Below are 24,727 nucleotides of genomic sequence, written 5' to 3'. Positions count from 1 at the left end.
CCGGGCATTAAACTCCAAAGAAAACAAACCTCGAGCAGGAGCCACCCAACCTGCGACTTCCCCCTACATGCCACCACCGGAAGTCAGATAAGATGCTTTCTATGTGCACCATTATAAAAATTGGTATGAGTCAATGTGAACATGCCAAATTTCCTTAATTTCCATCGGTGCTGTTGTGCTTTCTTGGTCGTAGCTTCGACATGGGTAGACCAGGACAGATTGTTGGTGATGTTTACACCTTTGGAATTTCAAGCTGTGAACCATCTCCACCATGGCACCATTGATGCAGACAGTTGATAATCAGCTCTTTCGTTTTGCTGACATTGAGAGAGAGATTGTTGTAATTGCACTAGGTTCTCTGCCTCCCTCCTGTACTCTGATTCATCGTTGTTTGAGATCCGACCAACTACGGTCGTGTCAGGTTTAAATTAGCTTGTCAGGGGGATGGGAACCTGAGGGATAGCTCAAATTGGAAGGAATTAAAGCTGGTAGCAGGAAGTAGAAGAGTAGCAAGTGAAATTAGAAGGCAGTGATACCATGGCGAGCATTAACTAGGCATAGAATGCGAAAGAATGTCATAAAGTGAAGAGCACTCCTGCTAAATGCACGTAGTTTTTGCAACCAGGCACAAATAGGGGTAAATGGGTATGATCTAGTTGCTCTTATGGAAACATGGCTACAGGGTGACCAAGACTAGAAACTGAATATTCAAGGATATTCAACATTTCGGTAGCAGAGGCAAAAAGGAAAATAAGCTGGTATTATGCTGATAATAAGGGATGGGATCATACATTAGTAAGGGAGAACCTCAGGTTGGAAAAACAAAATGTGGAATCTGTTTGGGTGGAGCTATGAAACAGCAAGCGGCGGCAAACATTGATAGGAGTTGTTTATAAGCCACCAAACAGTAGTGGTAGTGTGGGGTAGTGTATTATTCAGGAGTTTAGAGAAGCATGTAGCATGGGTAATACAGTGGTCATGGGCAACTTGAACCTGCACAATTTGCATATAGACCGGGTAAACCTATTGAGTACTAATGTTGTGGAGGACAAGATTGGGGATGGTTTTATAAAGCACGATGTTGAGTAACCAACTAGAAAACAGACTATTTTAGATTTAGTATTGTGTAACGATAAAGGACTAATTAATAATCATTATGAAAGAACCTTTAGCGATGAGTGACCATAATAGGATAGAATTCTGCATTATGTTTGAAGGTGAGGTGGTTCAATCTGAAGCCAACGTGTTAAATATGAGAAAGAAAAATATGAAGATATGAGGGGCAAATTGGCTGAGGTGGATTGGGAAAATACATCAAAAGGTGTGATGATGCATTGGCTTTTATTAGCCTTTAAAGCATTATTACATAGTTTACAGCAACTATACATGCCTTCAAGGCACAAAAGAAAAGCCAGTCAACCATGGCTAACAAAGGATGTTAAGGGTTATATAAGATTGAAAGAAAGGCCTATAAAGTTGCCAGAGACAGCAGTAAACCTGAGGGTTTGGAGCATTTTAGAATACAGCAAAGGAGGACTGAGAATGTGGTAAAGAAAGGGAGAATAAAATATGAATGTAAACTAACAAAAAACATAAAAAACTGACCTAAAAGTGTCTATAGGTACACAAAAAGGAAATATTTGACAAAACAATTGTGGGTCCATTACAGGTTGGGGGCGAGGAGATTTTCTAATGGGGAACAGAGAAAGAGGCTAAATGATTACTTTGTGTCTGCCTTCACTGAGGAAGATACAGGAAATCCTCCAGAATCAGAAATCCAAGGGATTGGGGAGAATGAGCAATTGAAGAAAATTTGAATTTGTAAAGAGGTTGCAGTGGAGAAATTAAAGGGACCGAAGGTTGATAAGTACCCAGAACCTGGTATTATGCATCCCAGAGTGTTGAAAGAAGGAGCTATGGAGATGATGAATTCATTACAATTGCTTCACAGCTCCAGGGTCCCAGGTTCAATTCCCGGCTTGGGTCAGTCTGTGCGGAATCTGCACGTTCTCCCCGTGTGTGCGTGGGTTTCCTCCGGGTGCTCCGGTTTCCTCCCACAGTCCAAAGATGTGCAGGTTAGGTGAATTGGCCATGCTAAATTGCCCTTAGTGTCCAAAATTGCCCTTAATGCCGGGTGGAGTCACTGGGATAGGGTGGAGGTGTGGGATTGGGGAGGGTGCTCTTTCCAAAGAGCCGGTGCAGACTCGATGGGCCGAATGGCCTCCTTCTGCACTGTAAATTCTATGATCTATGATTGGTGATCATCTTCCAAATTGTATATGTTCTGGAATCATTTCTGCGGATTGGAAGGTAGCAAACATCACCCTATTATTTAAGAAGGCAGGGGTAATGAAAACAGGGAACTGCAAACTTGTAAGTGTTGCCTCAATAGTAGGTAAAATCATAGAATCTATTACAAAGGATGCAATAAATGGACACTTGGATAATAATGATCTGATTGGGTATAGTTAACATGGATTTACGAATGGGAAATTATTTTTGACAAACCTGTTGGAGGAGTTTGAGGATGTTAGTAACATAATTGATAATGAAGAGTGGATGTAGTATACTTGGATTCTCACGAGGCATTTGATTAAGTCCCCCACAAGAGGTTTATTAGCAAAATTCAAGCATATGGGGTATGAGGTAATATATTGGTATGGATTAAGGATTGGTTAACAGGTAGAAAATATAGAATAGAGTCATTCTAACATTGGCAGGCTGTGCCTAGTAGGGTACCACAAGCATCAGTTCTTGGACCCCAGCTGTTCACAATATATGTCAATGTTTTGGGTGTGCGAGCGAAATGTAATATTTCCAGGTTTGTGGATGACGCAAAGCTAGGAAGGAATGTATATTGTGAGGAAAATGTAAAACAACTTCAAAATGATTTGGACAGACTCAGTGAGTGTGCAAAAACATAGCAGATGGAATATTATGTGAAAAAATGAGAGGTGGTAGGAAGAATAGATGTGCAGAGTATTTATTAAATGGTAAGAGAGAGTGTAGAATAGATGTCCAAAGAGACCTGGGTGTCCTAGTCAATAAGTCACTGAAAGCTAACATTCAGGTGCAGCAAGCGATTAGGAAGGCTAATGCTATGTTACCCTTGATCGCAAGAGGTCTTGAGTACAGGAGTAGCAAAGCTTTGCTTCAGTTATATAGAATCCTGGTTCGACCGCACCTGGAGTATTGTGTGCAGTTTTGTTCCCTTACCTTAGGAGGTATATTATTGTCATAGAAGGAATGTAACAAAAATTCACCAGATTTGTTCCTCGGATGGCGGGACAGTCCCATGAAGTGAAATTGAGGAAACTGGGCCTGTATTCTCTGGAGTTCTGAAGAATGAGAAGTGATCTAATTGAAACCTACAAAAGGAATAGACAAGGAATAGACAAGTAAGATGTTCCCCTGGTTGAGGAATTGAGAACCAGGGAATACAATTTCAAAATAATGGAGAAGTCACGTGGGACCGAGATGAGGAGAAATATATTTACTCAGAGGTTGTGAATCTTTGGAATTCTCTACCCCAGAGGGCTGTGAATGCTCAGTAGGTTAAAGCAGACATTGCCAATTTTCTAATTACCGATGACATAAAGGAATATAGGGATAATGGTGGGAAAAAGTCATTGAAATTGATGATCAACCATGATCATATTGAATGGCGGAGCAGGCTTGATGGGCTGAATGGCCTACTCCTGCTCCTATGTTTCTATGTTTAAAGACTTCCAAATGCCGATTAAGTTGAGGGGGTGTGAGGTGGGGGAACGTTAGACTGATCTGTAGGTTTAACTTCATATGGTTAAGTCAAGTTATGGTTAAGAACTGAGCCACTTCCGCATAGACCCACCTCTCTCTCCACCCAGCAGCAGGCCAAACACCAGGACATTAACAGCCTGTACTTCTGAATCCCCCTGCTGGCACTGCTGAGTCAGAGTCTGGATTAACTCCTGATTCTCACCTCCCATCTCCAATGGGAAAATCCAGCTCCTGGTCTATTTTTGCAAGTCATGGAAAAATGTCCTACTGTCAAGTTTCTTCATTATCGGAGGAATTGTGATGGCACTTGGGGATATGAATATTTTAAAAATTTTACATTGCCATCAATAATTTCATGTACTGATATTCTGGTTATAATGGGGTTATCATGTGACTAAAAGTTTTAACTCTACATAAGTGGAAGTGCCTTGAATGAGTTAAAATGGGTCCCATAATCTGAACAAATCTTGAATCTAAAGACAGGACGTATTCAGATACAAGATTGAAGCAAAGTGAAAATCCCTGAAAGAGGAAGACTCTAGGTGGGGATTTTCTGGTCCTTCCTGCCCATGGTATCTTCTGGTCCCGCCAAAAAAAAACCTGTAGTGGGTTCCCCAGCGGCGGGATGGGCAAACCATAATAATCAGGAATTGATTTCTTGAGGTACGGCTTTGTTAATTGTACCAATGCAAATCAGGATGCAAAACTCATGTGTGTTATGTGCAGGGAAGGACTGGCAAATAAAAGCTATATTTCTATACCCTAGAATGCAGTGGACACCAGAACATGAAACAAATTTGAGGAGATAAATAGGTAGTGGAATGAAGGAGGGTGCAGGAAGGTGGAGATGAGAGAGATGAGATCAGCCATGATCGTGATGAATGACTGAGCAGGCTCGGGGCGCTGAATTGCCAACTCCTGCTCCTAGTTCTTATGTTATTAATACCTATGTTTTTGGCCATTTGTTTCTTGTGTGGTTTGGTATCATATTTTGCTTTAGAATGCTTCTGTGAAGCATCTTTGGTCACTTTATTACATTATGTGTTTAGCATAAACAGTCTGTGGTGTGTTCGGGCACAGCTAACTGTTCTAAAAACATTGGCATTGGCATAATGCCAAACCCAAATTACAGAAACATTAAATTTGTACCTTGAATGTTCTTTCTGATTATAAATAAATGTATTATCATTGTTTAATTATTATATCCTAGACGATTTTAATCTTTTGCATAGAATTTCCTTGAAGATGATTGTGTCCACAGAGGATTCCAGACGTGAGGCATAAAAACACTGATTATTTATTGAATACATAACTATTTACACTTTGTACACAGGCCCGAGTCGGGACTTCCCTGCTTGACTCCCACTGGGACCGAGCTTTTATACTCAGTGTCCATAGCCCCCCGATTGGGCACCTGCCCCTTAGCTGGGAAGCTTCTACTCAACCAGAATCACGAGGAGCATAATTGGTCCAACCCCAGAGATCTCATGCAGATTACAGCACCCCCCCCCCCCCCCCACTAAGTCCGAAGACCCTGAGGAAGATGGAGTAGGTGGGCGCCTGCTCTTTTTTGCCTGTGGCTGCACATGTGCAGCTGGATCAGGCGGTGGTACATCTAGATGGCGAGCGCTACTTCCTCGCTGATCAACATAGTTGAATGAACACTGGCGGCTGCTCGTTTTGGTCTCTTCACCGTCAGAAACCACTGATGCCTGGGTCTCCATGTCGGAGTCTGAATCCTCGACCTCCTTCATTTCTGCATTGGGTGTCCCTTGAGGTAACGCCCTCAAAGCTGCTGGTGCCAGGGCTGTCTATGCCTAAGCTGGCTCCTCTGGTTTAGTTTTGCATATCCCTGGCCTCCTGGTGGGAAGATGATCCCGGTGTCTCTTCATTTCTCGGTCCTGTGCCCGAATCTGGTACGATATCGGTCCTGTTTGTCAAACCACCGTGCCTGGAACACACTTGCCGGCATAACCGAAATTCCTAATGTAGACTGTGTCACCTGGTACACACTGTCTGATCTGTTTAGTCTGGGCAACATCCTTGTTACTCTTGACCACGGCGTATTTTCCCACCAATACCTGGAAAAGCAATGCTGAGGTGGGTCCGAGGTCTGCGCCCCATCAAAAGTTTGGCCGGTGCTACGCGGGTCGCCGCATGTGGAGTGGTACGGTAACAAAATAAAAAGCTGGCCAGGCATATGTTGAGGGAGCCAAAGGTCTGCTTTTTCAATCCTCTCTTGAACGTTTGCACCGCCCTTTTGGCTAGCCCATTTGAAGCTGGGTGATATGGACCGTGCGGATGTATCGCACCCCGCTAGTTTTTGTGAAACCCCGAACTTCTCACTAGTAAATAGCGTTCTAATGTCGGGAACTAATACTACTGGGATACTGTGTGTGCGAAACGAGTCGCAGTTTCTCAATCGTCTCCTTCAAAGTCGTGGACGACATCCTGAGGACCTCCAGCCACTTTGAACGCGTTGATTATCATCAGGAACACAGAGCCTTGAAAAGGGCCGGCAAAGTCAGTGTGAGGCTGTACCCAAGGCCGTCCTGGCCACTCCGAGGGATGAAGAGGTGCAGTAGGTGCGGGATTCTGCAGCTCGTGGCACCCGCTACATCTTTTGGGACAGCCACTCTATCTCCGAGTCCAGACGGGTCACAAGACATCGCTGCGGGTGATCATTTTCATTTTGGACACTCCCTAGTGTCCATTATGAACGTCCCTCAGTATGGGGTTCTGATCCTTGTACGGGCCCACGAGTCCCCCAGAGGAGGATGCCGTCTTCCACCACGAACTCTGCTAATTTGGTGGTTAAAACCTTTAAATCACTGGGTACTTTCCGATGCTGGCCCCCGTGTAGTATTATATGTCAAACTTTGAACAATAGGGGCACTGTTTGCGTCCACTCACATATTTGGGCCACCATAACTGTCAACGTACCCATGAAGTGCAACACGACTATAACTTCATCGGCTCTGGGGGTCATTGGTGGTCTTGTCGGCAGCTGGAGTCTACTCATCGCATCTGTGTTTGCGATCTGCGTATCCGGCTGATGCTCCAATGTACATTCATACGTCGCTAATAGAAAGGCCCATCTCTGGATTCTGGCTGGTGCTATGGGCGGGATGGTCTTATCATCTTGGAACAGTCCTAACAGCGGTTTGTGATCCATCAACACCGTGAAATGATGCCCATACACATAATGATAGAACTGACTTTTAATATAAATTTAGAATATCCAATTCTTTTTTCCAATTAAGGGGCTATTTCGCCTGGCCAATCCACCTACCCTGCACATCTTTTTGGGTTGTGGGGGTGAGACCCACGCAGACACGGGTAGAATATGCAAACTCCACACAACAGTGACCCGGGGCCGGGATTGAATCCAGGTCCTCAGTGCTGTGAGGCAGCAGCGTTAACTGCGGCTGGTTGAGCACAGTGGGCTAAATAGCTGGCTTGTAATGCCGAACAAGGCAGCAGCGCGGGTCCCATTCCCGTACTGACCTCCCCGAACAGGCACCGGAATGTGTCGATAGGGGCTTTTCACAATAACTTAATTGAAGCTTACTTGTGACAATAACGATTATTATTAACCACTGCACCACCGTGCTGTCCAATATTGATGGATCTTAATGACAGCAAAGACCACAGCTGAATCTTCTTTTTCAATTTGCGCACAATTGTGCTCAGCCACAGCCAGTGTTCTGGAGGTGAATGGAGCCGGCCGCTCACTATCATTGCCTGTCCGATGTGACAAAATGGTACCGATGCCGTATGGCAAGGCATCATGTGACTAAAAGTGGTATGGTGGGATTGTAGTGCTTCAGCAGGCATGAAGTTAGCTGCCATTTCACATTAGCAAACGCTTCTTCCTGCAGCCTTCCCACGTCCACTCCTGATTTTCTTTCTTCATTGGGCGTGCAGGGGTCTAGAATAGTTGCAAGGCCTGGGATGGGCCTGTTTACTGGTCCCAGAAAAGATGCCAGTTAGTTATGTTTTCCCATGTGGGGGCTTAGTTTGATGGCAGATACCTTTTCCTCCACTGGGTAGTCTACCCGATACCCCAGATAGACAACCTGTTTGGCATGAAAAACGCACTTTTCTCTTGAGATGTACGTTAATTTCTGAGAAGCAGTGGAGGACCTCCTCCAGATTGCTCAGGTGCTCACACTCTGTCGTGCCCGTGACCAAAACATCATCCAAGTAAACCGCCACATGTGGCAAGCCCTGCAGAATATTTTCCATACCTTTCTGTAAAATGGCGCAAGCTGATGACGCACAGAAAGGCAGTCCAGTGTACTCATGCAATCCCCTGTTGGTATTTATCGTCATCTACTGCCGAGACTCCGGGTACAACCCCAATTAGAGGTATGCATGTCTCGAAATATCGAGCTTTGTGAATGAGTGACCTCGAGCCAATTTTATATCTAAAGCCTTGATTCGTGGCATCGGGTACCGGTCCAAATGGAGGCCCTATTTACAGTCAAGTTTGTAATCGCCACAAAGACGAACAGTTTTCGCTGGCTTTAGGATGGGGAGTACCAGTGCTGCTTAGTCAGTTAATTTAACCGGCCTGGTTGATCCTCAAGTCATCCAAACCATCCAAGCTGCAACTCAACCTTTGGGAGCAGCGCATAGGGAACTGGGTGAGCCCAAAAATATTTTGGTTGTGCATCAGGGTCTACATGAATTTTCGCCATGGCTCCTTTTTTTCTTCCCCAAGCTGGCCTGGAAAACCTTAGCATACATTTCCAATATATCGTAGAGGTCTCTAGAGTTCTTCTGGAAAGTTTGCTGCCAATCAAGAGGTACTGCAACCAGTCACGTCCTAGCGAACTGGGTCCATATCCATTTACTACAATCAGTGGTAGCCGTATAGACTGTTGTCTGTCACGTATCTCTGTGTCCTGCCTCCTCTCTCTCACCCTCATCAGCCACGCCACCGGTTTCACAATTTTTAAAAGCAGAAGTGAACAGCGCCATCGGGAACTTGGCCCATCGGAGGCGGAGAATTGCGGAGACCCCAGAGAATGCCAGGTCAGGCCCGCTAATATGCAAATGGTGTTTAATGTACGTGCATTCCGGAATGCATTGATGCCTCTGTGGAGGGAACGGAGAATTGCGATTTGGTGTCAAATCGGGGTCCGCCCCGATTTCAGCATCAGGAACTATTCTCCCGCTCAATCACATTTCCCAATTTTGGAGAAGCCGCCATAAGTGTTGATGCCGGTGCAGGATTCATAGAGTTCCACGACAGCAAAACTGGCGCAACACCTGGACCAATTCAGCGACTGTGGAGGGGCTAGCACCAACGCAACGTGGAACACAAGCGATTCCAATGGGAAATGGTGCAGGATTTGCTGTGTCCATGATTGACACTCGGGTTGGTGACAAGCTGCAGCCGAATAAACATATTACAATTCCCCCACACACTTATCCCAGCCAACAAGATGGCACTTGTTGCACCCATCCCGCTGATGGGTCGGCTGGGGTGAGAGGGCACCCAGTGGGGTGCCCTGGGGGGACAGCCATATGACCCGTGGCCCTAAGTTCACAGTGGGTAGTCAGCAGTGTGCGCAGCTGCATGGCTGCCTCTCAGGCCGCGGCAGTGGTGCTCCGTGCCTGTCCAGCCCGATCCCTTAGTCCACCTCCTGGCTACCCCTTGCAAACACCCCCCCCCCCCCCCCCCCCCTCCGGCCGCCGGCCCTGGCAGATGTTCCCCACCCTCCCCGGTCAGTGGAACAACTGTCAGCAAACTATGGTGATGTTGGATGCATTCCGAACCCCCTCTCCTCCCTCAGCAACCACCATGCTGGTTTCACGATTTTTAAAAGCACAAGTGAATCATGCAGGAAATTGGCTCATCGGAGGTAGAGAATCGCAGGGTCCCAAGAGAATACCGGATCGGGCCCACTAATGATATACAAACGATGTTTACTGTACGTGCATTCCGGAACACATTGGCGCTGTGTAGAGGCCACGGAGAATTGTGATTTGGCATCAAGTCGGCGCCCGCCGTGATTTCGGCGTTGGAACCAATTCCCCACCCAATCGCATCTCCCGATTTTCGGCATCGTCAGACGGAGAATCCTACCCCTTATCTTTAGCAAGGAACCCAATCTGAGAAATGAAGTAATACATAAATCCAAAAACCTAATCAAATAGGAGGATTTTAAAGAACGTCAAAGGAAGACAAGTCAGTCAAGAAGCTAAAGGATTTAGGAATATCAGAGAATGGGACCTAAGCGACCAAAGGATGCTCAGTGGATCTTTGGGGTGTCCAGTGGTTAGCACTGTTGCTTCATAGCGCCAGGGACCCGGGTTTGATTCCCGGTTTGGGTCGCTGTCTGTGTGGAATCTGCGAGTTCTCCCCGTGTCTGCGTGGGCTTCCTCTCGCTTCCTCCCACAAGTCCCGAAAGACATGCTTGTTAGGTGAATTGGGCATTCTGAATTCTTCCTCGGTATACCCGAACAGGCGTCGTAGTGTGGTGACAGGGGCTTTTCACAGTAACTTCATTGCAGTGTTAATGTAAGCCTACTCGTGGTAATAAAGATTATTATTATTATTATTATTATTATTAATGGAAAGACTAAGAAAAGGAGTGCTAGTGGAGCAGGGAATGTGTGGTGGGACTTGTGCTTGAGCAATAAGGCTATGGATTTCATTGGAATTTAGATCAGAAAGATTGTGCGACCACAAGTAATACAGTGCCAGTTGAGGTCAGCTCTGATAGAAGTGTTATTTGATGTGGGTTAGGATACGCTGAATTTCAAGAAAAGCATTGAGAAATAGGAATAAGAGTACTGCATAAAAAAGATATGAGGCACTGCCGTGAAGATTTATAAGGATGATACCAGAAAATACATGGGTGTACGTATCAGGAAAGGATTGACAGGCTGAGTCTCTTTTCACTTGAAAAAAGCTGAAGGGGTTGACCTAATAGAGATCTTTAAAATTATGATTTTGCTAGAGTGGATAGAGAATGTTTCTTATTGTGGGGAAGTGCACAGCTGGAGGCCATCAACATTAGATTGTATTTCTTGGTAACTTTCAGGAATTCAGATGAAACTTCTTCACCCAAAGAGTGGTGAGAATGGGGAACTCAGTACCACAGGGAATGGTTGAAACAAATAGTATAGATGCGTTTAAGTGGCAGCTAGAGGGAAAGCATTTGAGGGAAAACCGAATAAGGGTCAAGATGATGGATGTGGGTGAAGTAAAATATAAGGAGGCTCAAGTTGAACATAAATACCAGAATAGACTTGCAGGCCAGAATGTCCTGTTTCTGTGCCACATATCCTATGTAAATATTTAGTTGGAAGATGGTGTGGGAGCTGAAGGTAGGGTTCACAAATAAGGAAACGTGAGAAACTTACAGGCTTGCCATGTTAAAGGCAAGGGTGATGTAAGATCTCTTCTTTATCTTCCAAATAAGGGTCAACAGTCCGGTTGATTGGAGGTGTCCAAAATGCGAATTTATTTCTAAATATTCACTTTAGTACAGTTGCATAAGAACTGAATCAAAGCTTAGATCAAAATAACACTTAAACTTCTCAAGACATAGCAAAAAGCATTAAAACATAAACACAAGAAAAATGTTAAGAAATTACTTTAAAACGTAATTAACAGATGCTTCAAGAATTACAGAAAGCGAGAATTCTCAGAACAATTAATCAAACAATCTTATTCTTAAGGAAATCCTTATCTATAGTTTAGTCCTTTGTTCATTTTTCATTCATTCTAATTCTCAGATGAGGCTTCCTGATTTGTTCAAAAAGATACCAATCACTCAACAGGTGATTATTTAAATAAACATTAATCATTTACTCAAGATTAATTAATATTTCATCGACACAATCTAGTTTCTCACACGCTTTCTCACAGCTGGAGTCTTTGCGTCATGGCTAGACATTGATGACGCTCTGGTTATTTGTTTGTTGCAATTTGTCAAAGGTCTCTTCAATACAATGACTTATCCATATTATGTTTCTTTAGGTAGAACTTACATCTAACATTCATTTTTTTGAAAGAAAATATTTTATTGAGGCATTTATAGTTTTAACATTTTTAACATTCTAAACAGAGAGATCCAACACACGCAAAAAACCCACAATAGCACACCCAACTCCCCCCTTCCTTAAACCCTAGCTACTGATACATTAGATTCCCTGCCCTTATACGTCACTTCCATGCCGCCCCTTTTCTCTCTTTCCCCCCCCTCCCATACACCTTGCTGACGGTCAATTTTCCTTGAAGAAATCGCTGAACGGCTGCCACCTCTGAGCAAACCCCTGTAGTGAACCCCTTAAGGCGTCATTGATTTTCTCTAGCCGAAGAAACCCTGCCATGTCACTGAGCCAAACCTCTAACTTTGGAGGCTCCGAGTCCCTCCATCCCAGCAAAATCCGTCTCCAGGCCACCAGGGAGGCAGAGGCCAAAACGTTGGCCTCACCCCCCCCCCCCCCCCCCCTGGGCTCCCGTATCTTCCGACACTCCAAATATTGTCATTTCTGGACTCGGATTCACCTTCCCTTCCAGGACCTCTGACATAACATCTGCAAATTCCTGCCAAAATCCCCTCAGCCTCGGACACGCCCAAAACATATGTACATGGTTTGCAGGACTTCCCCCACAGCGTCCACACCTGTCCTCCACCACCTCCACAAACCTGCTCATCCGGGTCACAGTCATGTGAGCCCTGTGGACCACCTTAAACTGGATCAGCCTGGCACACAACAAGGGTGCATTGACTCTCCTCAGGGCCTTCTCCCACAACCCGACTTCCAACTATCCTCCCAGCTCTTCCTCCCACTTCCTCTTCACCTCCCCGATTGGGACCCCTTCCCACTCCATCAGTTCCTGATATATTTCCGAGACCCTCCCCTCCCCAACTCCTGTTTTAGACATCACCTTATCCTATAGTCCCCTTAGAGGAAGGCGAGGGAAGCTTGGGACCTGCCTCCGAACAAAATCCAGTACCTGCAGGTACCGGAACCTGTTCCCATCCGGCAACTCAAACTCCTCTAGCTCCTCCAAGCTCGGGAAACTCTCCTCAATAAAGAGGTCTCCAAATCTCTCAATCCCTGCCCGCTGCCACCTCCTGAAGCCCACGTCCAGCCCCCCCCCCGGAGAGAACCGGTGATTGTCACAGATCGGTGACCACGCCGACGCCCCCTCCAGTCTCATGTGCTGCCTCCATTGCCCACCACACTCTCAGGGCTGCCACTACCACTGGGCTTGTGAAGTACTGAGCCGGCAAGAACGGCAGAGGTGCCGTTAACAAAGCATTCAGACTCGTGCCCTTGCAAGAAGCCGCCTCCACTCGCTCCCACACCCACCCCTTCCCCACTACCTATTTCCTATCCATCGATATATTAGCCGCCCAATAGTAATTAATAAAGTTTGGAAGGGCCAAGCCCCCCTCCCCGCGCCCCCATTCAAGAAAGACCTTCTTGATCCTTGGGACTCTCCCAGCCCATATAAAACCCGAGATCGCCGCATTCATCTTCCTAAAATAAGCCTTGGGGATGAAGATTGGAAGACACAGAAACAAGAACCGCAATCTCGGGAGGACTGTCATCTTCACAGTTTGCACCCTCCCCGCCAATGACAGCGGGAGCACATCCCACCTACGGATGTCCCCTTTCATTTGTTCAATCATCCTGCCCAAATTTAGTTTATGTAGCTGACCCCAGTCCCTTGCCACTTGAATCCCCAGGTATCTAAAACTCCCTCCCACCACTTTAAACGGCATCTCCCTCAGTCTCCTCTCCTGTTCCCTTGCCTGGTTCACAAAAACCTTACATGGAACATTCATTGAAACAATGTTAGTATCTTGCAGACATGACCTTAAAGCTCAAGAGTTCACTTATTATCTAGAACAGTGATTCTATTTTGCAGACGAGGTATATTCTCCAAAAATCATTCTATTTCCCAGTCATGTACTCAGTTGATTTCTTAAAGACCCCAAACAATTAATGAATCTGCCAGGTGGGTACAGTCTGGGAGAAATTTGGCTTAGTAGAGAGCGGACAAAAGGCAGCTAAATTAATTATTTCTAATTTAGAGGTGAATATATCTATGAGATCCTCCCATTTTTAGAGGTGGAAGTGAACTAACGACTTCAAAGCAAGTTGTTGTTGTACACCAACCTGTTGTGCTGCCAGACTTCTATATTTTTATTTTGTTTGTGATTGCTTAACAAACTGGAAGAGCTAGAAATCTGATGAACATGGTGTATTTTCTTGTTTGAGCCAGAGATACGGTCCATTACGAACGATCTGAAGCAGAAAATTCACAAGGAGGAAGACGTGAAGGCCTATTGGCTGGAGTACAAGAACGTTGGAAGTGGTGAACATGCTAGACTTATTAAGATTCGAGAAAATGAACTCATAGAGCTGGTGCAAAATTTTGGTGACATTGAAGGTATGTTGAACAGTTCATGGCACTGGAAGCTGTGTAGCACCTGACTCAATTTCTAAGTGCCCAAAATAACTGTCAGCATCCTTTACCTATGACTAAATCAGATAGTAATTATTTGCATATGCAAACAAGGAGACTAACATCTGTTTCAGTTCACTGCTCCAGCATTGGTTTGCCCACCAGCACTGGCTGTATTTAAAGAAACCAACTCTAAAGATCACCTGACAAAAAATAAAGCAAACACACGGCCAGTTTGCATAAACAAAGACTACAAATGCAGCAAATTAAGTTATAACCAGATACAGAGGGCAGAACATTGGAGTCGTGGTTAGCACTGCTGCCTCACAGCACCGAGGACCCGGGTTCGATCCCGGCCCCCTGTCCGTGTGGAGTTTGCATATTCTCCCCGTGTCTGTGTGGGTCTCACCCCCACAACCCAAAGATGTACAGGGTAGGGGGAATGGTTGTGCTAAATTGCCCCTTAATTGGAAAAAAAGTAATTGTGTACTCTAAATTTAGGAATAAAACAAATTCTGTTTGATGGTGTTGAGTGAGAACAGATATCAGTAGAGCTCTCACTGTTCTTGTAGTGCCATGTTTTATGATTCCCATAGAAACCAATAACTTTAAAAAATTTGAATTCCCAGTGACCAACTTAAAGGAACCCTATGACAAGCTGGAGTTTTAAGACTTTTACTGTTACAAACAAATTAAAATCAAAATCAACTAACTATTACTTAGAAGAGAATAAATAACAACAGGAAAGATAACCCTTATTACTGTCTTAACATGAGCAATAACCCCACATTGCTTATGTATGTCACAGCATGGTCTCTGCAGCATTGCAGTCTTTACAGGAAACAGTCCAAAGTCACACAAAGATTCCAACAGCTTCTCCCCGTTTCTCGGAGTCATAATTGTCTAGTGCTCGTCAAAGGTTCTTTCCCTCAGTCTCCTGAGAATTTCCAAACCGGTTTCTAGCAGTATGGGATTTCTAGAGACTCTGTGCTCCCTGTCTCCTCTCTAAATGCTTCTCCATCGCTCCACTGAGCTGAGCCAGCGGCTCAATTTCCAAAGTGAACAGCAGCAGGAACAACAGGCATCCCTGCCTTGTGGCGCTGTGCTCTGGAAGTATTCGGAGCTGGTGGTATTCATCTGAACACTCAACATGGGAGTGCTATACAGCAGTTCACCCATGTAAATCCTGGGCCAAACCCAAACTGTCCCAAAACCTCCATGAGGTACTTTCATTCTATTCTACCAAAGGCCTTCTCTTCGTCCAGGGAGATGATCACTTCAAAAATGTATTTATTCCAAACATAATCAAAAATACAAAAACATATATAACCTGGGGAACATTCTCCCCAACTCACAATCCAGCCCCCCCCCCCCCCCCCCCCCCCCCCACCATGAAGAACAATTCTTCAAACATGGTCACTAACAATCCCCACTGTGCCTCAAAGCCCTCCGCTGAACCTCGGAATTCAAACTTAATCTTCTCCAACTGGAGGAAATTGTACAGATCCCCCAGTTAGGCCTCCACCCCCAGCGGCATTGTCGACCACCATTCAAGCAAAACTCTTTGCCGGGCAAACAGAGAGGCAAAGGCCACAACATCGGCCTTCCTCCCACCATCAGCTCTGGCATTTCCAATACCCCAACACTATAAGACACTATAAGATCAGGCCCGGCCTCTACCCCCACAATCTTTGCTAGCATCCCGAACACACCCGCCAAGTATCTCCCTAACTTCTCACACCCACAAAACAAATGTGCGTGGTTTGCTGGTCCTCACCCACACTTCTCACACTCGTCTGCCATCCTCTGGAAGAACCCACTCATCCTCGTCCGTGCCATGTGTACCTGTACCACCTTAAACTGAATCAAACTCATCCTCGCACACGAGCAGGTCGAATTCAGCCTGCGCAGTGCCTCACTCCACAGCTCCTCTCCTACTTCACCTTGATCCTCACCGAGAAAACCCTTTCCACACCTTCCGTGCAAAATCCCTCACTTGTAGATACTTAAATTCACTTCTCTTCGGGTGCTCTACCCTCTCCCACAGCTCTTCCAGACTTGCGAACCTCTCCGCCAAATATAAATCCCTCGCTTTCACCAACCCTACCTCTCTCCACCTCCTGTACATACCATCCGTCTCCCCCCCAGTTTGAACCCATGGTTCTCACACAACAGTGTTAACACCAACATCCCCTCCATCCTAAAGTGTCTCCTCAGCTGGTTCCACACCCTATTCATGGACAGTACAACCAGGCTCTCCGTATATCTCCTCAGTGCCAGTGGTAGCCATCACCATGGCCCTCAGGCTGGACCCCTTATAGGACTCTTCCTCCATCCTAACCCCTCTCCTTCCCACCACTGCCTCACTTTCTCCACATTCGCCGCCCAGTAGTAGTGCAGTAGGTTCGGTAACACCAACCTCCCTTCCTGCCTCTGCCCTCTTTACCCGTGGCACCTTCCCTGCCCAGATAAGCTCCAAAATTACTGCGTCCATCTTTTGGAAAAGGGACTTTGGAATAAAAATTGGGGGTGTCTGGAATACGAATAGGCAGGACATTCATTCACTTGGACCCTCTCCGTCAGCATCAGGTGCAGTATATCCCACCTCCTAAAGTCCTCCTTTATCTCTTCCACCAAATTTAAGTTCTATTTGTGCAACGTCGCCCACTCCCTCGTCACCTGGATCCTCAGATATCTAAACCTATCCCAGACTACCCCAAATGGCAACATCTCTAAATTAGCTCCCCGACTCCCCTCGTTCATCAGGAACACCTCGCTTTTTCCCACATTCAAATTATAACTCGAGAAAGCTCCGAACCTCTGTAATAAACTCAATCCTCCCCATGCTCTCCAGCATCAGACACATACAACAGCAGGTTGGCCGCGTAGAGCGACACCTGGTGCTCCCTACTCCCCGTCCTAATCCCCTCTCACACTAAAACCCCTTAAGGGCCATCGCCAAGGGCTCTATCACTCATGCAAACAACAGCGGCGACAGCAGACACCCCTGCCTCCAATGTCCCTGTTCCCCTATGCAACCCAAAACTCTGTGAGCTCATCCCGTTGGTCCGTACACTTGTCACCGGAGCCACATACAGCAGACTCACCTATGCCACAAACTTCAGCTCAAACGCGTACCTTCAGGACCTCGAACAGGTACCGGCTCTCCACCTGGTCAGATGCCTTTTCCGCGTCCATAGAGACCACCACCTCCAGTGCCCATTCTCTCGACAGGGTCATGATTACATTCAATAGCCGCCTTGCATTACTCAAGAGTCGCCTGCCCTTCACGAAGCCCGTTTGATCCTTGAAACCACCCCCGGAAGGCATCCTTCCATCCTCCCCGCCACTAACTTAGCCAACACTTTCATGTCTGTATTCAACAGTGATATGGGCCTCTATGATCCACACTCTAGCAGGTCCTTCCCTTTCTTTGATATTAGCATAATCATCGCCTGTGTCATGGTCTCCGGCAGCTCTCCTTTCTCCAGCGTCTTGCTAAACGTCCCCAGTAGATGTGGTGCCATGTCCGCCGCAAACTCCCTATAAAACTCCAACGGAGAACCCTCCGGCCTCAGGGCCTCCCCCGACTTCATCCCTCTTATGCTTTCCATTATCTCTCTCAATTTTAAAGGTTCCTCTATCACCTGCCTCTTCTCCTCATCCTGCTGTGGGAATTGTAGCCCATCCCCAAACCGCCCCATATCCCCTTCCTCACCCCTCACCCCCCCCCCACGGATTGGCCCTGTAGAATTCCTCATCATACTCCCTAAACACCTCATTTATACTCCCCGGCTCCGACACTACCTCCCCTTTCCCTGTCCGTACCCTCAGGATTTCTGCCTCCATAGCTGATGGGCTAGCATGCGGCTTGCCTTCTCTCCATATTCATACTGCACCCCCTCGCCCAACAGCCCTTCCCATCACCAGTCTATCGAACTGCCCCTGTAACTTCTTTCTCCAACTGATCACCATTCCTATGGAATACAACATTCTAGAAGTGACCTCGGTGGTATCACTTGAGAAGGAATTTCTCTACTCAGAACTGAAACCTTGGAATCCTCTGCCCCAGAGAGCTGTGGTGGCTCAGTCATTGACTATGTTCAAGTTAGAATGATAGATTTCTAGATGTTAAAAAGTGATGGACAGCACGGTGGCGCAGTGGTTAGCACTGCTGCCTCTTGGTACCGAAGAGCTGGATTCGACCCCGGCCCAGGCCACTGTCCACGTGGAGTTTGCACATTCTCCCCACGTCTGCATGGTTCTCACACCCACAGCCCAAAGATGCGCAGGGTAGGTGGATTGGCCACTCTAAATTGCCCCTTATTTGGAAAAATTAAAAATATGTGAAAATGGCATTGAGATAGAAGATCAGCCATAATGTAGTTGAATTATGTAGTTGGCTCAAGGGACCAAATGGCCGACTTCTGTTCCTATTTCCAGTGTTCCTTTCTTCCTATCCTACTTCTCAACCTTTTCTTTTCCTGTGCCCCCTTCAAAAACAGTTCATCGTGTTTCAAAATGTAATGTTGTTTGAATTTTCCTGCATCGCTTTGTATTGGTCTGTTTGAAATACCATTGGCCAGCTTTTTAGTCCAGCTGCTCAAGAACAATGTCTACTTCTCCAGTACATTTACCAAATCTGGACAAATTTTGCATCCTCGGATAATTTAGAAATTCTATTTATTAATCTGTTATTAAATTGTGACAGGCTTTTTGAGAATGGAAGAATGAAGATGCATGCGTGCAAACCTTGAAAACCACAGATCCAAATATGTGCAGGTTAGGTGGATGGGCCGTGTTAAATTACCCCTTAGTGTCCAGGGATATGCAAATTAGGTGGGGTCACAGAGATAGGGCATGGAAATGGGCAGGTGCAACAGGTGATTAAGAAGGCTAATCGAGTTTTGTCTTTCATTGCTAGAGGGATGGAGTTCAAGACTAGTGAGGTTATGCTGCAATTGTATAGGGTGTTAGTGAGGCCGCATCTGGAGTATTGTGTTCAGTTTTGGTCTCCTTACCTGAGAAAGGACATATTGGCACTGGAGGGAGTGCAGAGGAGATTCACTAGGTTGATCCCAAAGTTGAGGGGATTAGATTATGACGAGAGGTTGAGTAGACTGGGACTGTACTCATTGGAGTTTAGAAGGATGCGGGGGGATCTTATTGAGACATATAAAATTATGAAGGGAATAGATAGGATAGATGCGGGCAGGTTGTTTCCATTGGTCGGGGAAAGCAGAACTAGGGGGCATAGCCTCAAAATAAGGGGAGGTAGATTTAGGACGGAGTGTAGGAGGAACTTCTTCACCCAAAGGGTTGTGAATCTCTGGAATTCCTTGCCCAGTGAGGCAGTTGAGGCTCCTTCTTTAAATGTTTTTAAGAAAAAGATAGATGCCTTTCTAAAGAATAAAGGGATTCGGGGATATGGTGTACGGGCCGGAGAGTGGAGCTGAGTCCACAAAGATCAGCCATGATCTCATTAAATGGCGGAGCAGGCTCGAGGGGCCAGATGGCCTACTCCTGTTCCTAGTTCTTATGTTCTTATGTTCTAGGTAGGGTGCTCTTTCGGAAGGTCGGTGCAGACTCGAATGTCCAAATGGACTCCTGTGCACTGTCAGAATTCTAATTCTAAAAAAACCGTGCACTTGGACAGCTATGAATTTTGACTCTTACGTAAATCAAATATCCGGTTCCCAGGACAGTGCATATTTGAAGGCATGCGTATGCTGGTATAAATTCATGGCCCAAAGCTTTTCAGAGTAGGCAACATAGTCTTTCTTCTCTTCCTGTTTATTGTCTTCTCCAGTGCTGTCCTATCCTATGTCACTTCCTGAACCCAATGCCAATTGATGAACAACCACTTACATTGAACTATGAAAAATGTGCACACAATGGGCTACATTCTCCCCCAGTGACACCGGCAGTGACGATTGCAATCGAGCAGAGAATGTGGAATTTGGCCAAAATAGAGGTTTGTGCCTGGTGCCGAACTGACCAACTATGGGATCAGGGTTCACGCCTGCGCGCCAGTGGGAGGATGCCATTGGATGGAAATTGGTCCTAATGACAATTTTCATCCACTTCGCAGGCCCGGCACCAGAGTCTCCAGGCCCTCGTGATTCCCCGGTCCTCCAGGCCAGGAATCATGCGGGCGCCGATCAGAACTGGTATTTATCAGTGTGGCCCTGATGTGGTTGACCTCGCCATGAGCCAGGTAACCCCTTAAGGGAGATGCCCCCAATGTCCACCCAAGGATCACCCTCCTGGGCCCTCCCCCACAATGTACGACCTGCCCACCCCTCCTCTACCAGACTCCCTCCACCCCCGCTAAAATGGGAGAAGCCCCCAGAAACCATGTAGATAGGGAGACCACCCCAGAGATTACCTAGATAGGGAGACCTCCCCCAGAAACTCCCTTGATAAGGACACCCCCCCAGAGATCTGCAAGATAGGGAGACACCACCACAGAGACTGCCTAACTAAATGCACCCCACTAGAGAACCCCTAACAAGTGGGATTCCCCATAGAGACCCCTAAATATCAGCCCCCCCCCCCCCCCCCCCCAGCGACCCCCCAGAAAAAAGACCCTTGTCTGTAAGTTAGAGAGCAGTCCAGACAGTGACAATAAAAAAACTACTGTTGTAACAGTCACCTAGCATACACGTGCTGGCTCAGACACAGGAGGCACCAAATGTCTATTCCTGGAACAAGAAAAACAGTGACCTGTGTTTAAACTCCTCATCCTTTAGCTACTAGCCATTCCTTCATTTCCCTTCGTGGGCTGTGACTGACAGCTTCCACAAACACAGGTGTCAGCCTTGCTTCATTCATCTTCTTTCAGTGCAATATCCACAATGTTTACAAACATCAACCACATCAAAGAGAGTTACATGCATTCCATTCACACCTTATCGCAGTACTTCCTGTCCGCTAACTAGCCTCCATCCCGGCCTCTGTTCCTGCCTTGAGCTTAGTCGAACCTCCAGCCAGTGCGGTGAGAGGTCAGAGATTACAATTACCGTGTATTCTGCCCCCACCATTTCCATCAATACCTCACAGCTCACCAAAAAAAAAAATTGATTCTGGAGTATACCCTGTACAGGTGCGAGAAGAAGGAGTACTCCCTCTCCTCCGAGTTCTTAAAGCACCATGGGTCCACCATACCCATCCTTTTCATAAGCCCACCCAGCTCTTCACCATCCACAGCCTGCTCATTGACCTGGGGCTCGGCCTGTTCACCTTCTGCACAGCACACAGCACAGCACAACACACCATTAAAGTCCACTCCCATTATCAACTGATATGTGACCAAGTCTGGAATCGCTCCCAGTAGCTCCTTCATGAACCCCACGTTGTCCCAATTCAATGCATATACATTCACCAGCACCACCGTCATCCCATCCAACAGCCCACTCACCATCACGTATCTCCCATCTGGGTCCTGCACTTCCTTGGCAATTTACAAACCCCGTCTTTTTACCCAACAGATTGGCCACCCCCCATGACTTAGGGCCAAACCTCGAGTGCAATACCTGACCCACCCATCCCTTTCTCAACCTAACCTGATCCCTCATCCGGAGGTGCATCGCCTGCAGAAAGACAACTCCCACCTTCAGACTCCTCAAATGCGCAAAGATCCGAGATCTCTTCACCAGCCTGTTCAGCCCCCGCATAACATGTTATGAATGTTACCAAAGGCTTGTGCCTCCACTCCCCTTTACTGTCTACCATCCTGCCCTACCGATTCTGTCCCCTTTAATCTCCCCCTAAACTGGGCCCATCCAAGATGTGCCCCTTCTTCGCCCATGTCCACGCTTCTCCTCCAACCCTGGCACGTCGCATGTCTTCTCGCACCCCCCCTCTCGGCCAACTCTCGCAGCCATCTCCCCCACCTCATTTCCGTTCACCAGCATTACCTGCCAGCATGGCAGCTCCTGCCTGAAGGCTACTCCTACCTACGCCTGCCTTTCCCCCTTGATCTGTGTAAACGGCTCCCTGTTGACCTCCCTCTCACCCACCCAAACAAAGACACTTCCAAAACCACAGGTCACATCCGCCAAAAAATAAATACCACTACAGGTGGCAAGGCGGGGGGGGCAGCAATTGGCCCCTTACAAACGTTTTACCCCTTAACAAATAGTCATCACAATGAATTCCCCCCCCCCCACTTGAGAAGAAAGAAAAGCCCCCGCACCCTCTAGCCCCCACACTACCCGTGTCCGCCGAACTCCCATGTGCCAATTCCTCTGTCTCCCATCAAAGTTCAATTCTTCCCCAGTTTATGCTCTTTAATAAAGTCATTGGCCTCCTCTGGGGTTTCAAAATATTACTCCTGGCCTTCAAGGTCACCCGCAGTTTCACCGCGTACAGCACCTGATCTGCCGTTGATAGAGAGTCACCATGGCCCTGTTGAACCCAGTACGTCTTTTTGCCAGCTCCATTCCAATGTGTAGTACCAGCCGCGCCAGCATTCTCGAGACGTATCTCGTAGCACTCGTGCCTTCCACACCTTCAGGCAGGCCAACGATATGCAGGTTCTGCCTTCTAGATCTGTTCTCCTGTCCCTCTACTTTTGCTCTTAATGACCTGCAAAGGTATCCCAGGAACTCCACCTCCAATGCCACCACCCAGTGGTCAGACATCACCCTCTCCATCTCCTGGATCTGCGACCCCTGTGCCTCCAAGCACTTCTCGACTCACCACATCGAGCCTTTTAGGGATGCAACTGCTCCTTCAATGGCCTTCGATCGGTCTTCCTGCATCTTTTTTCTTTGTTGGTGGAACCTGGCTTTGATAAACACCATCAGCTGCTCCATCTGGGGTTACCAACATGTGACGACCCTTCCACCTCCGTCATCTTTCCAATTGTTGCTGCACGACAGGTCTCTTCCAATTCCTTGGCCAGGTCTTTAACCTTCTTCTGCCGGGATGATAACCAGCAGACCTGCCACTGGCCACTGCCACTCCCGGGGGGGGGGGGGGGGGAGCTTCTCCACACTTTCAACTACACGTTCCTGTCAAAATCCTCCTGTTTCGGATAAAAAGAGCTCAAATCCATTCCTTCGAGCCAGAGCTGCCCTGTGTGTGACCACTCACTCCATGGCCGCCATCGGAAGTCGAGATGATCACTTCTGGTGTCTCTCCCAGGGTGGGGTCATGACCATGTTCAGCAGGTGTCTGATGTTCGCAGTCAGCTGTCTGCCCTTGACAAATCCGGTCTGATCTTACGTGATTACTTCTGGCAGGCAACTCTCCAGTTGCCTTGCCAGACCTTTCGCTAAGACTTTGGCGCCAGTATTCCAACGTGGTCGGCAGGGGCCCCCTCGACAGCAAGTCATTGAACACCTCCCACAGGTGCAGTGCCAGTGCTGCTGTGAATGTTTTGTAAAAGTTCACCGAGAACCCTTCCGACCCCAGTGCCTTCCTGACTGCATGGAATTGATGCATTCCATGATCACCTCCAGACCCAACGGCTCTCCCAGTCCCTGCCCCCTTCCCTCCCCCACAGCTGGTAAGTCCAGCTCATCGAGGAACTGCTTCATCTCTGAGCCACTCTCTAGGGGCTCAGAGGTATACAGTCCTCAGGAGAAGGTTGCAAAGGCTCCGTTGATCGTCCTTTGGAGCTGTGACACCCTACCCTTCTCGGCCCTTACCTGTGCTATCTCACTTGTGACCACCTGTTTCCTCAGCTAGTGTGCCAGTAGGCGGCTGGCTTTGTCGCCTCATGTTTGGAGGAGATGGTTCACTGCTTTCCTAGTGGAGAGGTCAAATTCCATTTGCAGTTTTTCCTCTTCGCCGGCTCTACAGTCAGGGCCATGGAGTACTGCCGATCTACTTCCAGTCAATCAGCCGCTGTCTGGCCGCCTCCCTGCCCTTGTCTCTAGGAGTCCAATATGTTATTACACCCCACACCATCCTCTTTGCCCCCATCAGTGCCTTCAGTGATTCCTAGAATGTGGGGGTGGAGACCTCTCCATTCTGGTTGCAGCCTATATATCTGTTGATGGCTCATGACTTTCCTTTGCTGAAAGCCTTTTCGGCGAGGATGGCTGTGTCCAGCCTCCATGGGGGCACTGGGCCTGGCTCATCTCCAACCTCATATCCACATCGTGTAAGATTACTGTTGCAGAGTATTCTGCCCCTACTACCCTTGGAAGCACCGGTTTTCCCAATACGAAGAAGTCTATACAGGAATAGGCTTTGTGGACGTGGGAGAAGGCGAACTCCTTCTTCCTCGCGTGATTGAACCTTCATGGGTCCATCCCCCCCCCCACCCCCCCCCCCCCCCCCCCCCCCCACCCCCATCTGCTCCATGAAGATGGTTAATTCCCTCGCCATTCCTGATTTAGCCCCATATTTAGGGCTGGACCTATCTGCCTTTGGGTCCTGTACACAGTTAAAGTCTCCCCCCATTGATCAATTGGTGGGAGTTGAGGTTGTGGATTTCTGCCATGGTCTTTTTGATGAACTTAGCATCGTACCAGTTTGTGGTGTATACATTGACCATTACCACTGAGGTCC

General features: G+C 47.2%; 1 protein-coding gene across 1 annotated transcript in view; it reads left to right on the top strand.

Annotated features, from left to right (window-relative positions):
• Positions 1-24,727, top strand: part of LOC140391726 (coiled-coil domain-containing protein 83-like) — a 163,326-nt gene that overhangs the window by 87,372 nt on the left and 51,227 nt on the right. Inside the window, exon 5 of the mRNA XM_072476498.1 lies at positions 14,021-14,188. Coding sequence (XP_072332599.1) covers positions 14,021-14,188 — 168 coding nt within the window. The remainder of the gene's footprint in view (positions 1-14,020; positions 14,189-24,727) is intronic.

This window comes from Scyliorhinus torazame, chromosome 15, assembly GCF_047496885.1.
Source record: "Scyliorhinus torazame isolate Kashiwa2021f chromosome 15, sScyTor2.1, whole genome shotgun sequence".
NCBI lineage: Eukaryota > Metazoa > Chordata > Chondrichthyes > Carcharhiniformes > Scyliorhinidae > Scyliorhinus > Scyliorhinus torazame.
This window is presented reverse-complemented; position numbering and strand designations above follow the sequence as displayed.